General features: G+C 42.3%; 1 protein-coding gene across 1 annotated transcript in view; it reads left to right on the top strand.

Moving 5' to 3' along the window:
• Positions 1–1,254, top strand: part of TNFSF11 (TNF superfamily member 11) — a 44,289-nt gene extending 43,035 nt beyond the window's left edge. Inside the window, exon 5 of the mRNA XM_056555442.1 lies at positions 254–1,254. Coding sequence (XP_056411417.1) covers positions 254–681 — 428 coding nt within the window. The 3' untranslated portion in view covers positions 682–1,254. The remainder of the gene's footprint in view (positions 1–253) is intronic.
• The last annotated feature ends 20,040 nt before the right edge of the window (positions 1,255–21,294 follow it).

Genomic DNA, 21,294 nt, shown 5'->3' with positions numbered 1-21,294 from the left:
ATCGCTCCGATGCCCGCGGTTATGCACAGGACGTAAATGTACGTCCTGGTGCGTTAAGTACCACCTCACCAGGACGTACATTTACGTCCTGCGTCCTTAAGGGGTTAAACTTAAAAATATTTTTCCAGATAACCCCTTTGTGATCTCACAGTCTATTTTTGAAAATTTCCTTTTTATTTACATTTACATTTTAATAGTAGAGCTTTAAATGGTTGAAGATGACTTATATTTTATTTATTTATTATTTTTAAAGGTGACAATGCTGCAGTGCATTTGATGTATTGGAATCATAAGGAAGGTTGGGCAAATATACAAAATATGAACTACAACAATGGAACTTTAAAAGTCCTACAAGATGGATATTATTTTGTGTATGCCAATTTGTGCTTCAGACATCACAAAGTGGCCCAGAAGATCACCCAAGACCCTTTACAGCTTATGCTTTATGTCCTTAAATCAAATAAGAGTGGAAGACCTGCTGAAACCTTACTAAAGGGTGGACGCACTGCAACGTGGTCTAACAATTCATTGTACCACTTCTACTCGGTCTACCAAGGAGGTATTTTTAGGTTACTTGCTGGTGAGGAAATCTTTATCAAAGCTTCTAGTGCAGCACTATTGGACCCAACTCAGGAAGCAAGCTATTTTGGAGTCTTCAAAGTTCTTGATATTCACCTGTAATTGTTTTATATTAGCAGCTGAAAAATTAACACTGGCTAATCCAAATGTGTTTGACATTTCTGGTATCCAGGTACTGTAAACCCTTTTTACAGTAAGTGTGGTTATATGTTATACAGTGCCTTATTTATATCTTAACTAGCAGAGTACAGTGTCACAAGCAGTACTATGCTTAGTTATTTTGAGGGCCAATATTTGACCATTGATTTTAAAGAGATTGTTTTCATGCTGGCATGAGATTTATCTGTATTAGCTACGGTATTTAATTTGTCTTTTACTAGGTTTATACAATGTTTATTCAGAAACATTTGTATTGTTAAATTTATCATGTAATGTCTACTAACGTAAATTATGTAATTGTATTACATTCATACTGAATCTATATATAAGGTACCAGAAATGAATGCACATTATCAATACGCATATTATATAGTATTACTGTTTGAGTAGCTATGGATTTAACATGTTTCTCACCTTGTGCCTTACTATGGGTTTCTGTGACCAATGCTGGTGCTAAAATGAGGAGGTAGCTGACAATTCATTAGAGATGAGCGAACTTACAGTAAATTTGATTCGTCACGAACTTCTCGGCTCGGCAGTTGATTACTTATCCTGCATAAATGAGTTCAGCTTTCATGTGCTCTGGTGGGCTGGAAAAGGTGGATACAGTCCTAGGAAAGAGTCTCCTAGGACTGTATCGACCTTTTCCAGCCCACCGGAGCACCTGAAAGCTGAACTAATTTATGCAGGAAAAGCCATCAACTGCTGAGCCGAGAAGTTCGTGACGAATCGAATTTACTGTAAGTTCGCTCATCTCTACAATTCATCACAAACTACATCAACGTGTCCTCCTTACTAAAAGTGTATGATAGAAAATATGATTTATTTATCATAGTATGCAGACTACAATAAAACTTTTACTTCTATCTCCAATTTAACAAATCAGGACTGTCTATATAAAGGTTCTGTTTAACATACTATGAATGAGCTATATACCATTAATCAGTGGTATACATAGAGGATTGAAAACCTTAAACATTGGGTCATTTTTGGGTGCTGCTTAAAGGGGTTGTGCGCTGCCCTGCAGTTTGGAGCTCCGCTCACAGCGTCCGAAAGTTCATTACTCCGAACGTTGTGTGCGGGCTTCAGTGTTCGCGGCCGCCGGCCCCTTCGTGACGTCTCGCCCGCCCCCTCGTGACGTCACGCCCGCCCCCTCTACCAAAGTCTATGGGAAGGGGGCGTGACAGCGGTCGCGCCCCCTTCCCATAGACTTTCGTTGAGGGGGCGGGCGAGACGTCACGAGGGGGCGGGCGAGACGTCACGAGGGGGCGGGCGAGACGTCACGAGGGGGCGGGCGAGACGTCACGAGGGGGCGGGCGAGACGTCTCGAGGGGGCGGGCGAGACGTCACGAAGGGGCCGGGCGTGACGTCACGTCCGGCAGCTGCGAACACAGCGTTCGGAGTAATGAACTTCCGGACACTGTAAGCGGAGCTCCGAACTGCAGGGCAGCGCACAACCCCTTTAACATTACTTCCCTTCTAAACACCACAATCCATATCTCCTGGTTAAAGCTGTGCAGGAATGTGGGAGGCCACATCAGTGTGCAGGTGGAAGGAACCCCCTTTTCTCTAGGGGCCCCTCTATGGTACATACACTCTTGCATATATAATACGATTTATGTAGCTGTATTACACATTATAAATTTTCAACCATCAATTCTTTGAACAGAACTCAATAACCATAGACAGTATTTAATAACAGTCACAATACACTTTGTCCTCTGTGTCGTATGAAGTGACATTTGCACTCAGCCACTTCAGCTGTTCTATTCAGCTTTACTTGATAAACTTTTTAAAGAGTGTGTGGGAGTTTTGACAGGAAGAACTTTTTCTCCCTTTGAATTCATAGTGAAAATGTGTTTAGGATAGATAACTTGAAGTATTTGTTTAACCAGTGTGCCTGAATCTATACATATTCGATTTAGTTGTAGGAATCCTCAGTTCTTCCACATCTTTCTAGGTTCTGTGTTTTTTTTTTTGTTTTTTTTTACATTTTTTTTACATTTTTAAAAAAAATGTTATTTTTTTTCTTTCTTTGTATTGCATGAAATCAATGTAACACACACACTTGTGCTAGCTCCCATAGGGAGTGTGTTATGAGGGGTTGTATTACACAAGCAGATGGCTGCCGAATGTTAGTGGCACTAACTGGCACTCATGCAAGGAGCATGTTACATGGCTTGATCATTGTGTGGTTAGGACCGCACAAACAATTGCTGGATAGTTAATGTGGCCCTTTACTTCCATCCTGTTACATGGGGAGATGTGTGACCTATGAACAGTGGTTTTAAAACCTGCTTATAAGATGCGTTCACCAGTTGCACAAGCCCCTCAGTTGGCTGGTTGCTGGACTATTATACAGGGCAATATCTGCTTGTTCGGCTGATAAACACTGCATGTAATAGGGCCTTTAGTGACACTTTACTACATTCATTTAATGGTCTGCTGGCACAGATCTACAAAGAACAGCAATTTCCTGTATACCTATGACTGCCATCTTGCCTGGGGGGAAATTCTGTCCAGGTATTTATTTATTTTTCAATATATTTTTTTTTTACACTTGTGCTCATGCAGGTGGAAAATGGGGGAAAAAACGAAGCATATACTTGTTTTCCTTGCTCCCTCCAACACCCTGTCTTGCTACATGTTGCTTCTGGGTTTAGTGGTGGCATAGACATATCCACGTGCTGTCCCAGAGCACGGAAGCATTGTATAGCAAGACTTGGTCTCTTTAGAATGGTGGAGGAGCGAGGTAGTAAAAAAATAAAATATATGCAGTGGGCCAAAAAAGTATTTAGTCAGCCACCAATTGTCTAAGTTCTCCCACTTTAAAGATGAGAGAGGCCTGTAATTGTCATCATAGGTATACCTCATCTATGAGAGACATAATGAGAAAAAATAATCAATAAAATCACATCTGATTTTTAAAGAATTTATTTTCAAATTATGGTGGAAAATAAGTATTTGGTCACCTACAAACAAGCAAGATTTCTGGCTCTCACAGACCTGTAACGTCTTCTTTAAGAGTCTCCTCTGTCCTCCACTCATTACCTGTATTAATGGCACCTGTTTGAACTTGTTATGAGTATGAAAGACACCTGTCCACGACCTCAAACAGTCACACTTCAAACTCCACTATGGCCAAGACCAAAGAGCTGTCGAACGACACCAGAAACAAAATTGTAGACCTGCACCAGACTGGGAAAACTGAATATGCAATAGGCAATCAGCTTGGTGTGAAGAGCAATTATTAGAAAATGGAAGACATACAAGACCACTGATAATCTCTCTCGATCTGGGGCTCCAAACACCTTGTGAAGATTTACAGAAAACATTTGACCTTTGTCATTGCCAACAAAGGGTATATAACAAAGTATTGAGATTAACTTTTGTTATCGACCAAATACTTATTTTCCACTATAATTTGCAAATAAATTCTTTAATAATCAGACTGTAGATTTTTTTTTCTCATTATGTCTCATAGTTGAGGTATACCTATGATGAAAATTACAGGTCCCTCTCATCTTTTTAAGTGGGAGAACTTGCACCATTGGTGGCTGACTAAATACTTTTTTGCCCCTCTGTATGTGTGTGTGTGTGTGTGTGTTTGTTTGAATTGTTATTTCAATTTACCACCTGCTTGAGCACCATTGTACAAACACATAACTACCTAGATAACCCCTTTAACTCTAGCTCTGCCTTTTCAAATAACATTTGTTGCACATTTTTGTGCTAGTAGAAATTTGCATAAAAATTTGGTAACTTTTTTGCTCAAGATATTTAAGCAAAACTTAGGATAAAGTCAAATGTGCTTTTCTCAGTGGTAGCTGATTTATCACATGAGACAATTTTAAAATTGTGGCAAATGTTTGCGAAATCTCACTCCAGTCTGGACCACACTTTTAAATTTACTTAGATCTAAGCTATTTATGAAGAATGTGCGTCTGTATGATAAATTTGGGGGTAGTACACATGCCATACACACGGGCAAAAGGTGGAAAAATAACTTGAGTTACACATACAAAGATAAAACCCCCCTTATTCTATGTATCTTTACAGTCTATACATTCTCACAAATTCTGAGGTACTATCTATATTGCTAACTCCTGGTTCAAAGGTAATTAAACATTACATTTCCATTCCACATTGTCTGTTTCCACGTCTTGGCTATTCCAGCGCACAACAACTATTATTCCTGCATCTTGAACATATGACCGAATAATTTTTTGCCAATAATAATAGGTTTTTAAGTGCATATATTAATGCAGTTTGTACATATCAATATTTAGCTTAAGAGCACAACAGTTTTATTATCAGATATAAATAACTAACAAAATATTTGTAAGAAATACAGTGTTACCAAATACTTATTAGATTTTGACATTTGTAAACAGTCTTTTTGTTTTGCTACATTTATATTCTATATCAGATATTTAATTTTTGTACTGTATAGTGTTTTTGTCCTTCATTTGTACATATATTTAACTTGTTCTAACTGTACATATGTTTTTGGTACTTGCAGCTAAAACAGTTTTGTATTAAAATTAATATATTTTGTTAATGTGACTATGAGTGTCTGCTTATTATATATTATGTAATAACTTATGATGTATCCCAAACATGCAGTATTCTTGCTAAATAAAGATAACAACATAACTTCAGAAGACTTATTTGTCCTTTCAGTATTGAAACCAAGAAAATTCAAATGGTTTCATGTCTTTACATTATTTTTAGCTATAAGAAATATTGAGGCTTAACTCTGGTTTCTGGAGCAATGGCCCAGATTTATCAACATGGTATAAAAAATACACAGCATAAATTGAAACTAGACAGTCTAGGGATGAGGCAAATTTATCACAGAGGTTTTATAAATGTTAGAGCAGTCTTGTGTTGCCTAGCCCCAGTTTTAGAGATGTCTTTTTATGCCAGCCTAAGGTTGTTGTCCTAAAAAGTTGCATCTCGGCTATGGGCGCAGTGTGTTGAAATTTTGGCAATACTCCCTCTTCTTGCTTTTTGCTAAATCAATCTCCCTTGTTCAGTGAGGTACAAACCATGTCTAAGACACACAATAAATGTGTCTTAGACAAAGATGTGCCAAAGTTTGACACAGTTTAGAACAAAATCATAAAACATAAAATAAAATAAATCTGGGTTAAAGGGGTACTCCAGTGAAAACCTTTTTTCTTTTAAATCAACTGGTGCCAGAAAGTTAAACAGATTTTTAAATTACTTCTATTAAAAAATCTTAATCCTTACTGTACTTATTAGCTGCTGAATACTACAGAGGAAATTCTTTTCTTTTTGGAATTCTCTCATGACATCACGAGCACAGTGCTCTTTGCTGACATCATTATAATAATAACTCTTTATTTATTGTTGTCCTCAGTGGGATTTGAACCCAAGGCCCCAGCACTGCAAGGCAGCAGTGCTAACCACTGAGCCACCATGCTGCCCTTAGCATACATCTGCTATGTACGGTTGCTAAAATGGACAGAGATGTCAGCAGAGAGCACTGTGCTCGTGATGTCATCAGTGTTCCAAAAAGAAAGGAATTTCCTGTGTAGTATTCAGCAGCTAATAAGTACTGGAAGGATTAAGATTTTTTAATAGAAGTAATTTACAAATATGTTTAACTTTCTGCCACCAGTTGATATAAAAGAAAAAAGGTTTTCACCGGAGTACCCCTTTAATGCCTCCACTTTTTGTACATCTGTACAAACCCAAACCAGACCCAGAAGAGAACTGTGTCAGAATGAAGAATAGTAGAGCTTAAGTATACACACACACAAATATTTGTGGTTGTGTATCCCACACTGTTTGGCATGAGCTAAATATGCATACACATTGGCCTGAGGTGTGCCATGGCTTGCCGTGTAGGTACACTTAAAAAGGGGCATATCCAATAATGAATGAGATCACATAATAAGAACTGTAGAGAATGGGAGGGTGGGGACCAGGTTTGATCGAGGGAGTTGGCCAGGTAGGTGCAAAAAGTTCCTAATGATCAAAATCCCCTTCCAGTAAACACAGGTTTGCATAAATTAATCAACCTTAACATACAATATGTCAAAAAGCACTAATTTGTCATATATTTGCCCAATGAAAATCAAAGCACATGTTAGGCCTTGTTTACATCTGCATTTTGGTTCTGTTTTATAGCTTTGAACAGAATGTGTGTTAAGGTCCCAAACTGAAACTGACCACTTGTTGCACAACAGACCCCAAAAGGGTTCTATTAAAAGCCCTTTTTGTTTGATGTCTGCTTATGTAGCAATTTTTTTTCCACTTAGGTCTAGCTGTTTATCATTAGGCATCAGTGTGCCTATTTCTTGCATATTTTTCCCCCATACAAACATAGGCCCTGATTTACTAAGAGTGGAGTGTAGGTTTCTTATTGGGTTTTAATTCCCTACTATTTTTTTCTACCGTATTTACTAAGCTTTCTTTACATTTTGCACTCTTCCCTACATTTTGCTTTTTTTTACACATGCTCTGATCTGTAGGCTTTTCCTCGGCTCAAATCCACCACATTTTCTGTGAAACCAAAGTAAATATGTAGTTTTTTTTGACAAAATGACGTGAACACGCCGCTTTTCTGTGACCATGCCCCCTTTCCCAGACAGACATGCCCCTTTTTAGGGTTTTCTCAGTAAAATGGAGAGTTGGCCGGGTTTTTCATTTCCGGCGCAGACAGAATTTTCTGGCACAATGTGCCAGAATCTGGCGCACATCCCGGCAAGACATGTCGGGTTTACAATAGTAAATCAGGGCCATAATGTTTTAACCAAAGTAGACCATTTTGAACTATCTTTTATTAATAATAATTATATAATTTCTGTAGCTGCAACAAATTCTGCAGGACTTTACAATTTATGAGGGTACAAATAGGGATAATGATCAGACATTTCAGTATTACACAAGCTTTCCTCAAGAGGAGCATGAGCACTGCTTGCGAGAGCTTACAATTTTTTCATGGAACTCATTGATTTGTGCCATTCCTCTGTTATTCCTCCTGGAATTGCAGTAATAAATTTACAACTGGCTGTCAGTGCTAACCTTATGAGACTATGCAGGGACCGTTCCCTTTTAACGATGGTAATGCTCAGTTGTCTATTTATTTTATACATTTTCAGAAGGATTAACAGAGGAACAATAGACAGAGTTATGAATAAAATGCTCTAGAATATTCATTACATGGACATGCCAGGAGTGGTAGCACATTCTCTTTTAGCCATTTTGATGTTAGATAAAGACATTTTATTTTATAAAGACCAATATAGAGTGCAAGAAAACAGAGGTTTCACTGTTACACACACTAGATACTTAAAGGGGTACTCCGGTGAAAACCTTTTTTCTTTTAAATCAACTGGTGGCAGAAAGTTTAACATATTTGTAAATTACTTCTATTAAAAAATCTTAATCCTTCCAGTACTTATTAGCTGCTGAATGCTACAGAGGAAATAACTTTTCTTTTTGGAACACTGATAACATCACGAGCACAGTGCTCTCTGCTGACATCTCTGTCCATTTTAGCAACCATGCATAGCAGATGTATGCTAAGGGCAGCATGGTGGCTCAGTGGTTAGCACTGCTGCCTTGCAGTGCTGGGAACTTGGGTTCAAATCCCACTAAGGACAACAATAAATAAAGCATTATTATTATAATAATGTCAGCTGAGAGAACTGTGCTCGTGATGTCATCAGAGAGCATTCCAAAAAGAAAATAATTTCCTCTGTAGTATTCAGCAGCTAATAAGTACAGTAAGGATTAAGATTTTTTAATAGAAGTAATTTACAAATATGTTTAACTTTCTGCCACCAGTTGATTTAAAAGAAAAAGGTTTTCACCGGAGTACCCCTTTAATACTAGATCAACTGACATAAGAATATTTAACACACACAGAATTTGCTTTTAGTTATAAAGGCTGTAAACATACAGGGTTACATATTTTGTAAAAGCACAATAGTTTTATTGAAACAGTCAGGTTTACTGTATTGTACTGCAGAATTCAAGTGACATTTGAGCAGTAAGTATTTCACAATAGCAATTTTTTTTTGCATTTATGGGAGCACCAGCATTTTTTCACAACACAATGCAAGTTAATAGTTTGTTACTGTTTTTGGCAACATGTCAATAATGTAAGTTTATTCCTGTCTAAAACTCCTGCCTGTGTATTTTCGCACAGTCATTACTAACTTCTTGTTTTCTAGAGATAACAGTTATGTCAACTTGTGGAATAAAGTTAAGACAACAAGCTATTTACATCATACAATGTGTTTAGAAAATTTTCAGATCCTTTCACCTTTTCAACTATTTTTTTAGGTTGAGGCCTTTTGCTAAAATAAAAAAGTAAAGTTCCATCTCCCCTCAATCTGCACTCAATGCACCATAATAGCAAAGTTAGAACAGAATTTTAGAAATTTTAGCTAATTTATTAAAAAGGAAAAATTCTAATTTAGCATGAATAGTGAGTATTCAGACCTTTTGCTATGACACTTTAAAATGTAGCTCTGGAGTCCTTCCATTTCTCTTGCTCATCTCTGAGATGTTTCCTCACCTTAATTGGAGTCACTTGTGGTAAATTCTGGTAATTGGACAGGATTTGGAAAGACACAGCCCTGTTTATATAAGGTGTCACAGCTGACCATGCATCAAAGAAAAAAAAAAGCCAAGCCATAAGGGAAAAAGCTCTGGAGAAAACACCACCACAGTGGCTTAGGGAAAACTCTGTAAATGTCGATGAGTAGAACATCTCTGGAAACACCTGAAATTGCTGTCCATCGACTGTTCCCATACAACCTGACAGAGCTTAAGAGCATCTACAAAGAAAAAATTCACAAATCCAGGTGTGTAAACCTTGTGACATCATACCCAATAACATGCTGTAATTGCTGCCAAAGGTGTTTCAGCTAAGTACTGAGTTAAGGGTGTGAATACTTATGTCCATGTTTGTTTTTTTGTTTCCCTTTTTTCTGTCACGTTAGGTAGGGAACAGTACAGTCTTACTGCCACTGTCTCCACCTACTTGAATACTACTAAACAGCGGCCCCCAACTAGGCAATGACCCCTGCACTAAGTGCACAGAGCTCTTTTGTCTGTTAGACAAAACGGGTCAGAACCACACAGACACGACTAGGAAAGAATCAGAAAGCATAAAGAAAAGTCCAAAAACAGGGCAGAGGGTGAGAACCAGGAGAGACAGAGCAGAACTAAATCAGAACCAGAGACCATACCAAAACAACAAAAGGGGGGCAAACCAAGGGGGGCTATATAAGGTACAAATCGGCAGGTAAGAGGCCAAGTCAGAAAACAAGTAACGGCCAGGGTCCAGAAACGCATGTAAAGGAAAGAAGAGCACAATCACAAATGTCTGTAACTAGCAGACACCTGTTTAAATGTCTCACCGTTCAGAAGGTGTGAGTGCTGGCAATGCAGCTGATTGGCCCAGCATTCTCATCTCCTGATTGACTATGTTGGAATGCTCCTGACATCACCTCAATGGGATAGGACGCAAAGCAGAAGCAAGGACAGGTAAGCTTCTGAATGTTTCCTTCTGAATAAATTTGCAAAACAATTTTACATTCTGTTTTCACATTCTCACTAGAGATGAGCGAATCGAATCTGACGAACCCAAATTCGTTACAAATTTCATGAAATATTCGATTTGTAACAAATGTGAATATCGCCGTTATTCTATAGCACAAATTGCTTCAATAAACTCCATTTACTGCGGTCCAGGCTCCAGGGCATCTAAAATGGCAGATCCACATGTCAGTATATGGGGCAAAGAATGCTGGGAAGGCGGGAAGGGAAGTAGGCGAGATGACACTGAATCACGTGCAGGATGCAGCCTATCAGCAGCTACTCACCCCTGTGATGTCACAGCCCTATATGTTCGTCATATTTTGGGGCTCGTCATATCATTCATTACACTGCATACAGATAGGACGGACATCGCTGTGTGTGTGTGTGTGTGTGTTACACAGAAAAGCTTATTCCAGCAGCATTTCACATTCTAGTCACATCAGCATTCTGTTGGACAGAGAGCAGTGTTTTTTTCACTGAAAAAGATTTTTACTGCAGCCATAAACCTCCCAGTTACTTTCTTCAGCATTGCAGATAGCTGTGTGTTGCCTCATACATTTTAACAAGCTGCCTCAACTTCATAAACCTTAGCAGAGGAGGCAGGAATAATTTTTCAGTGCAAATATGTGTCTTTGTTCCTCAACAAATCATCTGCTGGTTATACTAGTCTGTAGATGGTATAATACCCAACAGTCCATTCCTAATAGTCTGACAGAGTGAAATGTTGTGTTTAGTACACAGCTTTTTTGTACTGCAGCACTGTTGTGTTCTGCTGGTGTTGTGCAAAAATACTTTTTTTTTTTAAGCGTACTGTACTGCATTATTCTGCCCTCATAGGTGCATACCACATACCTACATCTAAGTAGTCTACTATTTTGTACCTGTTAATCCATCAAGGGCCTAGATACTGTGAAAGTCCAGGCAAAAGTAATTATCAGCTTGTGTTTTACTAAAATACTTTTTTTTAAGCATACTGTACTGCATTATTCGGCCCTCATAAGTGCATACCACATACCTACATCTAAGTGGTGTACTATTTTGTGCCTGTTAATCTGTCAAGGGCCTACATACTGTGAAAGTCCAGGCAAAAGTAATCACCAGCTGGTGTTTTACTAAAATAAGTTTTTTTAAGCTTACTGTACCACATTTTTCTTACTAAAATAAGTTTTTTTAAGCGTACTGTAGCACATTTTTCTGCCCTCATAACTGCATACCACAGACCTACGTCCAAGTAGTGTACTATTTTAAACCTGCTAATCTGTCAAGGGTCTAGATACTGTGAACGTTCAGACAAAAGTACACACCTGCTGCTGTTCTAGACAAATACTGTTTTAAGCGTAGTGAAGCGTATTGTACTCCTCTTACAAACACATTAAGTATGTCACACAGAGAAGTGCCAGGAGGAGCACATAGGAGTGGCAGAGGCCTAAATTCATCAGGCAGAGGATGGAGCAGACTAGGGGCTAGTGGCAGCAGTAGTCGCAGTGAGAGGCCTGAGCTCCTGGTATCAGCTAGCGGTTGTGTCTCGACCAACAATCCTCAGTTGGCATGGCTCGGGAGCTGTCCTATGCTGTTCCCTCCCCTACAGAAGTATCTTATGCTGTGGGTTAAGCTCCACTATTCACTGAGGACGATCTAATAGAGGACAGCCAGCAACTACTGCTAAGTGGAGGAGACATCCGTCGCTTCCTCCGCTAGGCAGGCAAGTAGTGATGAGGAGAGTGAAGCGGTGTTGCCAGGGTTCAGGGTCCTGAAGCAGACACTGTTGAGGAACCTGAGGAGGACATCAGTGACGTGCAGACACTTGTTGATGATGATGAAGCCGATCGCAATTGGGAGCCAGGCGCAGAAAGGGCTTTATCATATCAGGAGAAGAGAGTTGCAGGTTGCCCGTGAGGCAGCAGCTGAGCCAGCAAGGTGGTAGCATGGTTGGCAGTTAGCATGGTGGCAGAAGTGGAAATTCTGGAGCCAAACGTGCCCGGGGGAGACCACCTGCTTCGGGGCAGCCTACCTTCCCGAGAGGTAGTGAAACAGGGGTTCCTGGAGACGGCGGTAGTAGCAGTCAAGTAGTGTGTACTGTTGGTGGGAAAATCAGCTACTCGGCGGTGTGGCAGTTTTTTTTATCAAGCATCCGGAGGAGGTTCACATAGCCACATGCAAGATATGTCGGCAGAAGGTGAAGTGTGGCCAGGGTCCCAATGTTGGCACCATGGCCCTGTGTCAACATATGCTTCACCACCATAAAGCGGCCTGGGAGAACCGTGGCTCCGATGTAGTGGTCCAGCCTGCTGCATCACACAGTGGCACGCCACTCCCTCTTTCAGCCAGCCAAGGTTCCACCACCTCAGCGGAAGGGAGCTGTGTGTCATACCCTTCTTCTGTCACTCCAGATGCTCCTGCTCCACCTACTTTTAGTAAGCCATTCCACCAAAAATCCATCGGCGAAGCCATGTCCAAGAGACAAGAGTATGCGCCCACTCATCCAATGGCGCAGAAGCTGAATGTGCTCCTGTCCAAGTTGCTGGTGCTGCAGTCCCTCCCTTTTCAAGTGGTGGACTCTGCACCTTTCAGAGAACTGATGGCTTGTGCCGAGCGGGGGTAGAGAGCGCCAAGCCGTTATTTCTTTGCGAAGAAGGCAGTACCAGCCCTGCACAATTTTGTGGAAGAGAAGGTAGTCCAGTCCTTGAGCCTGTGCACGGCAGCGCTGACGTCTGGAGCTGTAACTATGGTCAGGGACAATACATGTCCTTTACGGCCCACTGGGTGAATGTGGTTCCTGCACAGCCACAACAGAAACTTGGACAGGTCACGCTGCTTCCTCCTCCACGCTCTCAGGCTGTTGGTCCTGTGACAGTGTGCGACTCTGCCTCCTCATCCTCCACTGTGTCCTCAGCCTTCACTGCCCAGACAAGTCTCAGTGCCCCTTCAGCATACCATGTGTGCAGGGCATGGCGGAGTCACGCGGTTCTTCACATAATTTGCCTTGGCGAAAAGAGTCACACAGGGGAGGAACTGCTAAAAGTCATTCGTAAAGAAATCGGAGCATGGCTTACTCCACAAAAACTGGAAATGGGAACCATGGTGACTGACAACGAGTAGAACATCTTGCATGCACTGCGACTGGGAAGGCTGAGCCATGCGCCCTGCATGGTACACATGTTCAATCTGGTTGTGAAGCAGTTCCTGAAGTGTTCCCCCCATTTGCAAGACATCCTAACAATGGAAAGGAAACTTTGCATGCACTTCAGCCACTTGTACACCACAAAGCACACCTTCCTTGAGCTGCAGCGTCAGAACGGTATCCCCAACATAGTCTGATTTGTGACGTTACCACAGGTTGGAATTCCACCCTCCATATGTTTGACCGACTGTACGAACAGAGAAAAGCCATCACCGATTTCTTGATGATCCAAGGGGATAGGGGTACTCCCCTGTATACCTTCAATGTGAACCAGTGGCAGCTCATACGTGATACCTGCCGTTTGCTCAGGCCCTTTGAGGATCACCGGGTCACTTTCAGGACTGCTGATGCTGCTGCTACCACCTCCAGGCTGTCTCATTCAGCCACTATGTGGTCTCTTCTCATGCTTCAGCCAACTCCAGGCTGTGCCATTCAGCCACTATATGGTCTCCTCACCTCCAGGCTCTGTCATTGTGCTGCCATGTGACATGTGAACCCTATTTAGATTTGGTCCTTTGTACCAAATCTAAATAGGGGTCACATGTCACATGGCAGCACAATGACAGAGCCTGGAGGTGAGGAGACCATATAGTGGCTGAATGGCACAGCCTGGAGTTGGCTGAAGCATGAGAAGAGACCATATAGTGGCTGAATGAGACAGCCTGGAGGCCTGGGACACTAAAACTTGGGAGTTTAAATTTAAATTTCAAAATCCTCAATTTAAATTTCAAAATCTTACATTTCTATTTAAAAATCTTAAATTTGAATGGTCTCCTCATGCTTCTGCCAACTCCAGGCTGTGTCATTTAGCCACTATATGATCTCCATATATTGTCTGTGTATTGTAGGAAACGTGGGTATCCTTGAGTTACTCTCCCAGCATTATTGCCATGTTGATACCAGTAATAAAAGGAATATTGCCAAGGACTAGCAGAAACAGGGAACTGTGGATACTGCCCACCGGCTGTTGGAATTGACTGACTATTCCAGGTGGTAGATTTACCATTTTGAAGTTCCTCAGTTTCAGTAGGCTTTAAGTCATTCATTCTTTGTTGTGGTTCTTCAGTTGCAGAATTAAGTTGTATCATGTTTTCCTGTTCCTCTGATGAGCTAATGTCACTGGATCACACAAAACTCATATTGTCATCTAATGAAGGATCCTTTTCTTCAGAGAACATATATATAATTTTCTTGTTTTGAATGTCAGGTGGTATCTGACATTTTCTGATTATAAAGGAATTTTGTAATCTGGAACACAGGTAAAAATAAGTATTTTTAAGCTTACTGTAGAATATTTTTCTGCCCTCATAAGTGTATACCACGTACCTACATCTAAGTACTGTATTATTTTGTACCTGTTAATCTGTCAAGGGTCTATATACCGTGAATGGACAGCCAATAGTACACACCTGCTGCTGTTCTAGACAAATACTGTTATAAGCATAGTGAAGCGTATTGTACTCCCCTCATATACGCAATAAGTATGTCAGGCAAAGTTGTGACATTTCAAAATCCTTAATTTCAATTTCAAAATCTTAAATTAAAAAATCTTAAATTTCAATGGTCTCCTCATGCTTCTGCCAACTCCAGGCTGAGCCATTAAGACACTATATGGTGTCCTGATGCTTCAGCCAATTCCAGGTTGTGTCATTCAGCCAATATATGGTTTATTGATGCTGCTGGGCCTGGGTCTGGGCCTAAACATTTTTATGGTAGCAATAGCTACCCTAAATCTTCAATTTCAATTTCAAAATTCGTCTTTTAATCTTAGGGATTGTGAAGCCGTAGTGTTTTCTCATGCTGCTGCACACTCCATTCTGTGCCATTCAGACACAATATGGTCTCCTCATGCTTCAGCCAAATCCAGGCTGTGTCATTCAGCCAATATATGGTTTACTGATGCTGCTGGGCCTGTGTCTGGTCCTCAAATTTTATTATGGTAGCACTAGCTACCTTAAATCTTCCATTTAAATTTCAAAATTCATCTTTTATTCTTAGGGATTGTGAAGCCCTGGTGTCTACTCATGCTGCTGCCAACTCCAGGCTGTGCCATTCAGACACTATATGGTCTCTTCATGCTGCCAACACCTCCACGCTGTGTCATTCAGCCACTATATGGTCTCCTCATACTGATGCCACCTCCAGGCTCTGTCATTGTGCCGCTCTGCGGCAGTGATTCTAAAAGCGATGCCTGTAATTTGCATGTCATTCTGAATAACAGTATTATTTCACTACCCCAGCACACTGTTCTACACCCCTATTGAGGCTCTGTGTAGTCCAGAAATAGCGTTTTTTTTATATAGATTCATCGCGAATAAATTCGTATCGAACCAAATTTTTAGGCTGAATCAAATTTTTCTAAAGTTCGCTTATCTCTAATTCTCACTATGGGGTTTTGAGTGCAGATTGATCGGGATCAAACTTAAATGTTGTTGATTTTGGTACTAGTCCAAAATGTAAAAAAATTTTGTGTCTGAAGACTTTCCAAATGCACCGTAGTTAAGTGAGCTTATTGTTAACAGCTAACGATTAGGAAAACATGCACCTGTTTGTTCAAAGAAACTTTCTTTTAGTGGGACCCCTTTCTTAGAAAACTTGTTTTTTTTGTGGTTACATATGATGGTCACACAAACCATAGTAGTTTTTTGCATAGACAAACTGAAGTTGCTTATTAGAGCTCATGTTAAAAACAAATAAAAACAAATTAACGTTTTTTTTTTTTTTTTAGGAAAAACCTTACAATTAGTAAGCAAATGCATAACATTCAGCTCCTCCCACTGTCAGTATGTTAACTCTTTAATTGTTCTTAATTTTTTAAGGCTATCTAGGATCTAATCACACACTGCAGATTTGTTGAAGAATTTTCTGTGACTGAATATCAGTTTCATTAAGCTAAATAGGATTATTTCTGCAGTATTCTGCAGGTTTGATTTCTGCAATCTCCATACAAAATACATTTACAGATTTTTTTGCAAACAAGTGTGCATTTGTGCTAATATACCCTTAAGGTTTATTACGTGGATGCAGTGGCTTACATGTGCATTTGGCAGCCTTAGTAAGTTCCCTAATAACTCTGACTAACACTGATGCTCCAACTTAGTAATGTCTCCACCCTTATTGCCCTTTGCTTCGTTATAACGCCCTATATTGCCCTATAATTAGAAACTATGCCTTCTTTTCCCCCACTTAGTTACAATGCCCAGCTATTGTCCTTTGCCCCCTATTTAGTAATAATGGCTTCCCAATGTTCCTTAATATTTTATGCCACATAAAAAAAAAGTGCACAAAAATACTCATCTATCTCTATTCACACAATGCTGTGTCTTTTTAGGCCTGCATCCCATGAAATGCTGCATGGGAACCAAGGGCAGGTGATGACATCATATCATTGCAGCAATCTCATCTCAGGGACTCCTGGGCTTTACCTCTGAAGTACCTGGAGCCATTGGGTGAGATTTATCAAAGGAAATGTTGTTCAGTTGCCCATAGCAACCATAGCAGATGCCTTGTTGAAAATGAAAGAAGCAAGGTGATTGGTTGCTATGGGCAACTGTGCAACTATTCCTCTGCACAGGTTTTGATAAATCTCCTCCATTGTGAGTAAATATTCAATAAGGGAGGTGACTGCTCTCTACTCTACTCTTCAAGTGCATCAGCGCCTGGAGAACACAGATGCAGCGAAGGAGTTGGTCCCCGAAGATCTGGTGCAGCAGTCACGAAATCTTGGTCTTCTCCCACGTTTACTGTTTAACCTCTTAAGGACCAATGACGTTGTGGAACGTCACGGCACCCTGGGCTTTAAAGAGTAGCTCCCACCATCCAATTATTTTTTTTTGCTAGCCCCCCCCCCCTGCTACGGCACTAGCCCATTCCCTCCTTCCCCCCCCACCCCCGCCCCGCATACCCCGTTCCCTCATTACACTTGCAGTTAGTGCAGAGTCCGGCAGCGGGCGTGCAGGGACAGCGGCGGCAACGAGGCGGTGGCGGCGATGTGCGGGTGGAGTGGCCTCCCAGCCAGTGGCCGGGAAGCCAATGTGCTCGCTCCCGCCTTCCTGATTGACAGGCAGGGAACGAGTGCAGCCTAACTGAAAAAGGACTGATTGCCACTCCAAAATCAGTCCTTTTTCAGTAGCCGGTTTTTAAATGTAAATTAAACCTTTTTAATGAAAAAAATTATAATAAAAGTATATTAGAGATATGTTGTAGTACATAAGTACTACAACATATCAAAAAATAAAGTTGATGACAGTGCCCATTTAAGGACCAATGACGTTCCACAACGTCATGGCCTTTTCCGGTCCCTGCCGCTCGCCGGGCAGAGATCGGAACGGCATGCCTCCTGAAATCCTTCAGCAGGCATGCCGTGCAAATGCCGAGGAGGGTCCCGGGACGCCCGCATGTCGGCGATCGCCGGAGATCGCTTGCGAAATCACGCAAGCGATCTTCGGCGATTCGGGTCATTCGGATCACCCGGTAATAAATGGTGATCGGTGGTGTACAATTCACCGCCAATCACCTACCGTTGCTGGGGAGCGGTGACAATTCTGTCACCGCCCCAGCAACGCTGCTATTGGCCGGCGATCGTCCGGCCAATAGCAGAGCGGCAGAGGAGGGGTTAACGGCTCCTTCTCGCTGCTGGACCCGCTGTTTTCATTCAGTCAGCGGGTGCAGCAGTGAGAAGAAGACGTTGATCCCCCCTCGGAGCCGGAGCCCCCTCAGGAGCCTTTAGAATAGGGAAAGCTGAGTGCAGGGACAGGTAGGAGTCTAATAGGTTTCAAAAAGTTATATAAAAGTAAAAAAAAGTAAAAAAAAAAAAAAAAGTACCCCCCCCCTGACCCCCTAATAGGTCCCCAGGGTCCTATTAGGGTCTGATTCCTGACCCCGGGACCTATTAGGGGTTCGAGAGCTGCGTGTGCCATCCCTTTTTTTTTGGGCTGCAGCTTTTTTTTTTTTTATAAAAAAAAATCCCCCCCTGACCCCCTAATAGGTCCCCCAGGGTCCTATTAGGGTCTGATCCCTTACCCCAGGTCCTATTAGGGGTTCAGGGAGCTGCGTTTGCCACCCCTTTTTTTTTTTTGGGCCGCAGCTTTTTTTTTTTTTTTTCTTTTACTGTTGTACACTTTTTACACCAAGCACCACACAGTACATACTTTACCGCCCCCCCCCCGTCACTGTAGAAAAAAGGCGATGGCCCGCCGGACATTTTCGGCAGCGGAGGCTTTGGCTTTTTTAGCCTCCGACTCTGAATCTGTCAGTGAGGACGATGAAGATCCTACATTTTTGTGTTCTTCATCGTCGTCCTCATCATCCAGTAGTGATGATGAGTCCCCTGTACGGCGGCGGAGACGCCGCCAGGCGAGGCCACGCACCCCCCATGAGAGTGACCCAGTGGCCGACACTAGTACGAGTGGCAATGCCGCTCATAATAGGAGTCCGGCCCCCCAGACAAGTGCACCGGAGCCCCCTTCCGATGAACCTGTCTGGAGCCCTCCAGAGGGTTATCAGCCACGGGTTACTGAGTTTGTTGGCGACTCAGGAATCCAGATTGACATGGCTGGCTTCACTGATCTGGACTTTAAAAAAAAAAATTTCAGTGACAGCCTGGTCAATCTAATGGTGGAGCAAACAAACTTGTATGCCCAGCAGTTCATTGCCCACCACCCAGATTCACTTTTGGCCAGGCCCAATGAATGGCGCGCCATTGATGCAGCGGAAATGAGGACATTTTGGGGCCTCTCGCTGCATATGGGCCTGGTCAAAAAACCAAGTGCTCGTCAGTACTTTACAGTATGGCGATGACACAGAGGCGGTTCGAGGCCATTCAGAAATGCCTGCATTATGCAGATAATGCAGCATGTCCGCCCCGAGGTGATCCCGCCCATGACCGGCTTTACAAAGTGAGGCCGGTCATCGATCACTTTGGGGCCAAATTTTTGGAGGCCTACATACCCCTCAGGGACCTCTCGGTAGATGAGTCTCTCATCAGTTTTAAGGGGAGACTCATCTTCCGCCAGTATATTCCCTCAAAGCGGGCGCGGTATTGCGTGAAGCTCTATAAACTTTGCGAGAGTACCTCCGGGTACACTTGCAAGTTTAGAGTATATGAGGGACGAGATTCCCGTATTGAACCCCCAGGTTGTTCCCCCACTCTGGGTGTTAGCGGGAAAATCGTTTGGGACCTTATGCACCCATTGCTGGATAAGGGTTACCACGTGTACGTGGACAACTTTATATCAGCATCCCTCTCTTCACATCCCTTTCCGCCAGATCCACGTCCGCTTGTGGGACCGTGCGGAAGAACCAGAGAGGCCTCCCTCTAAATTTGGTCCAGAAGCCTATCCCCAAGGGTGAGTCCCGTGCCCTTGCCCATGATAACCTGTTGTTGGTGAAGTATAAGGATAAGAGGGATGCCCTTATACTCACCACTATTCATGGGAACGGCAGCACCCCTGTCCCTGTGAAAGGTACCGTGGGACTGGTCCTCAAGCCCGATTGTATTCTGGACTACAATCGGTATATGGGGGGAGTTGATCTCTCAGATCAAGTCCTCAAGCCATACAACGCCATGCGGAAAACACGGGCATGGTACAAAAAAGTTGCGGTCTACTTGGTACAGGTTGCCATGTACAACGCTTTTGTACTATCCCAGTACGCTGGCAACACAGGGACATTCCTCCAGTACCAAGAAGAAGTCCTAAGGTTCCTGATCTTTGCTGACCGGGAAAGATCAGGCCGGACTTCCAAAGGGTCTGGAGTTATAGGCGCCAAGATCGTCCCAGGCCAACACTTTCCAGGTGAGGTCCCCCACAGTGGAAAGAAGGGACGATCCCAGAAAAGATGCAGAGTGTGTTACAGGAGGGGGATTCAGAGGGACACCAGGTACCAATGTGATACTTGCCCAGATAATCCGGGCCTCTGCATAGGCTGCTTCAGGGAGTATCACACTTCCATGGAGCCCTAAATTTTCCCTTTTTATTTGAATTTTCCATAATTTGACCAATGTACCAAGTCCAGAGTACATTCCAAAATATAACCCCCATAAATCACTAAATTGCCCAAAAAAAACAGAAAAAAAAAACCTGATAAGACCTCTGGGGGTGTTTTTTCAAAAATGGGTCATGGGTCACTGAGTCACTATCATCGGGGACTTTTTATGTTGCCTGAAATGCGCAGCGCTCTCTCTCCACCTGAGCGGGTGCGCATTTGAGGCAACAGGTTAGGGACGGCCACACACATCACATTCCCAGAATGATGATTCAGAGCATAGGGTTTGGGGCGGGCATATTTTTTTTTAGTTTTTGCTATGCTCTGGGTCATCATTCTGGGAACATATCCTGTTTTATTATGTTTTATAATTTTCTGGCCCACTGTACCCCATATTACGGGCCTCTGTACCCCACCTGTCTAACCCAGTTACGGCCCGTTGTCCCCCATAGTGTTCCCCTATTTTAGGGCTCAGTGCTCGCCCCATTAGCGCTCCTTGAGGGGGGGGTCCCACATCCTGGCTCCATATCAGGCTCAAGGTCCCTGACTGCGCTCCCACTCAAGCATGACCTGCTGTGCACCCGCCAAGCCAAAATCATCAAAAAATAAGGTATGTCCTTACTCCAAAGAAATGTACTTACAAATTGTAGGGGGTCTTTTCTGCTATTGACCCTTGTAAAAATGTAAAATTTGGGGGGAAACACATTTTAGTGAAAAATATATATATATTTTTTACATATGCAAAAGTTGTGAAACCCCTGTGGGGTATTAAGGCTTACTTTACCCCTTGTTACATTCCTCGAGGG

The sequence above is a fragment of the Hyla sarda genome, chromosome 2, assembly GCF_029499605.1.
Source record: "Hyla sarda isolate aHylSar1 chromosome 2, aHylSar1.hap1, whole genome shotgun sequence".
In the NCBI taxonomy this organism is placed as follows: domain Eukaryota; kingdom Metazoa; phylum Chordata; class Amphibia; order Anura; family Hylidae; genus Hyla; species Hyla sarda.
This window is presented reverse-complemented; position numbering and strand designations above follow the sequence as displayed.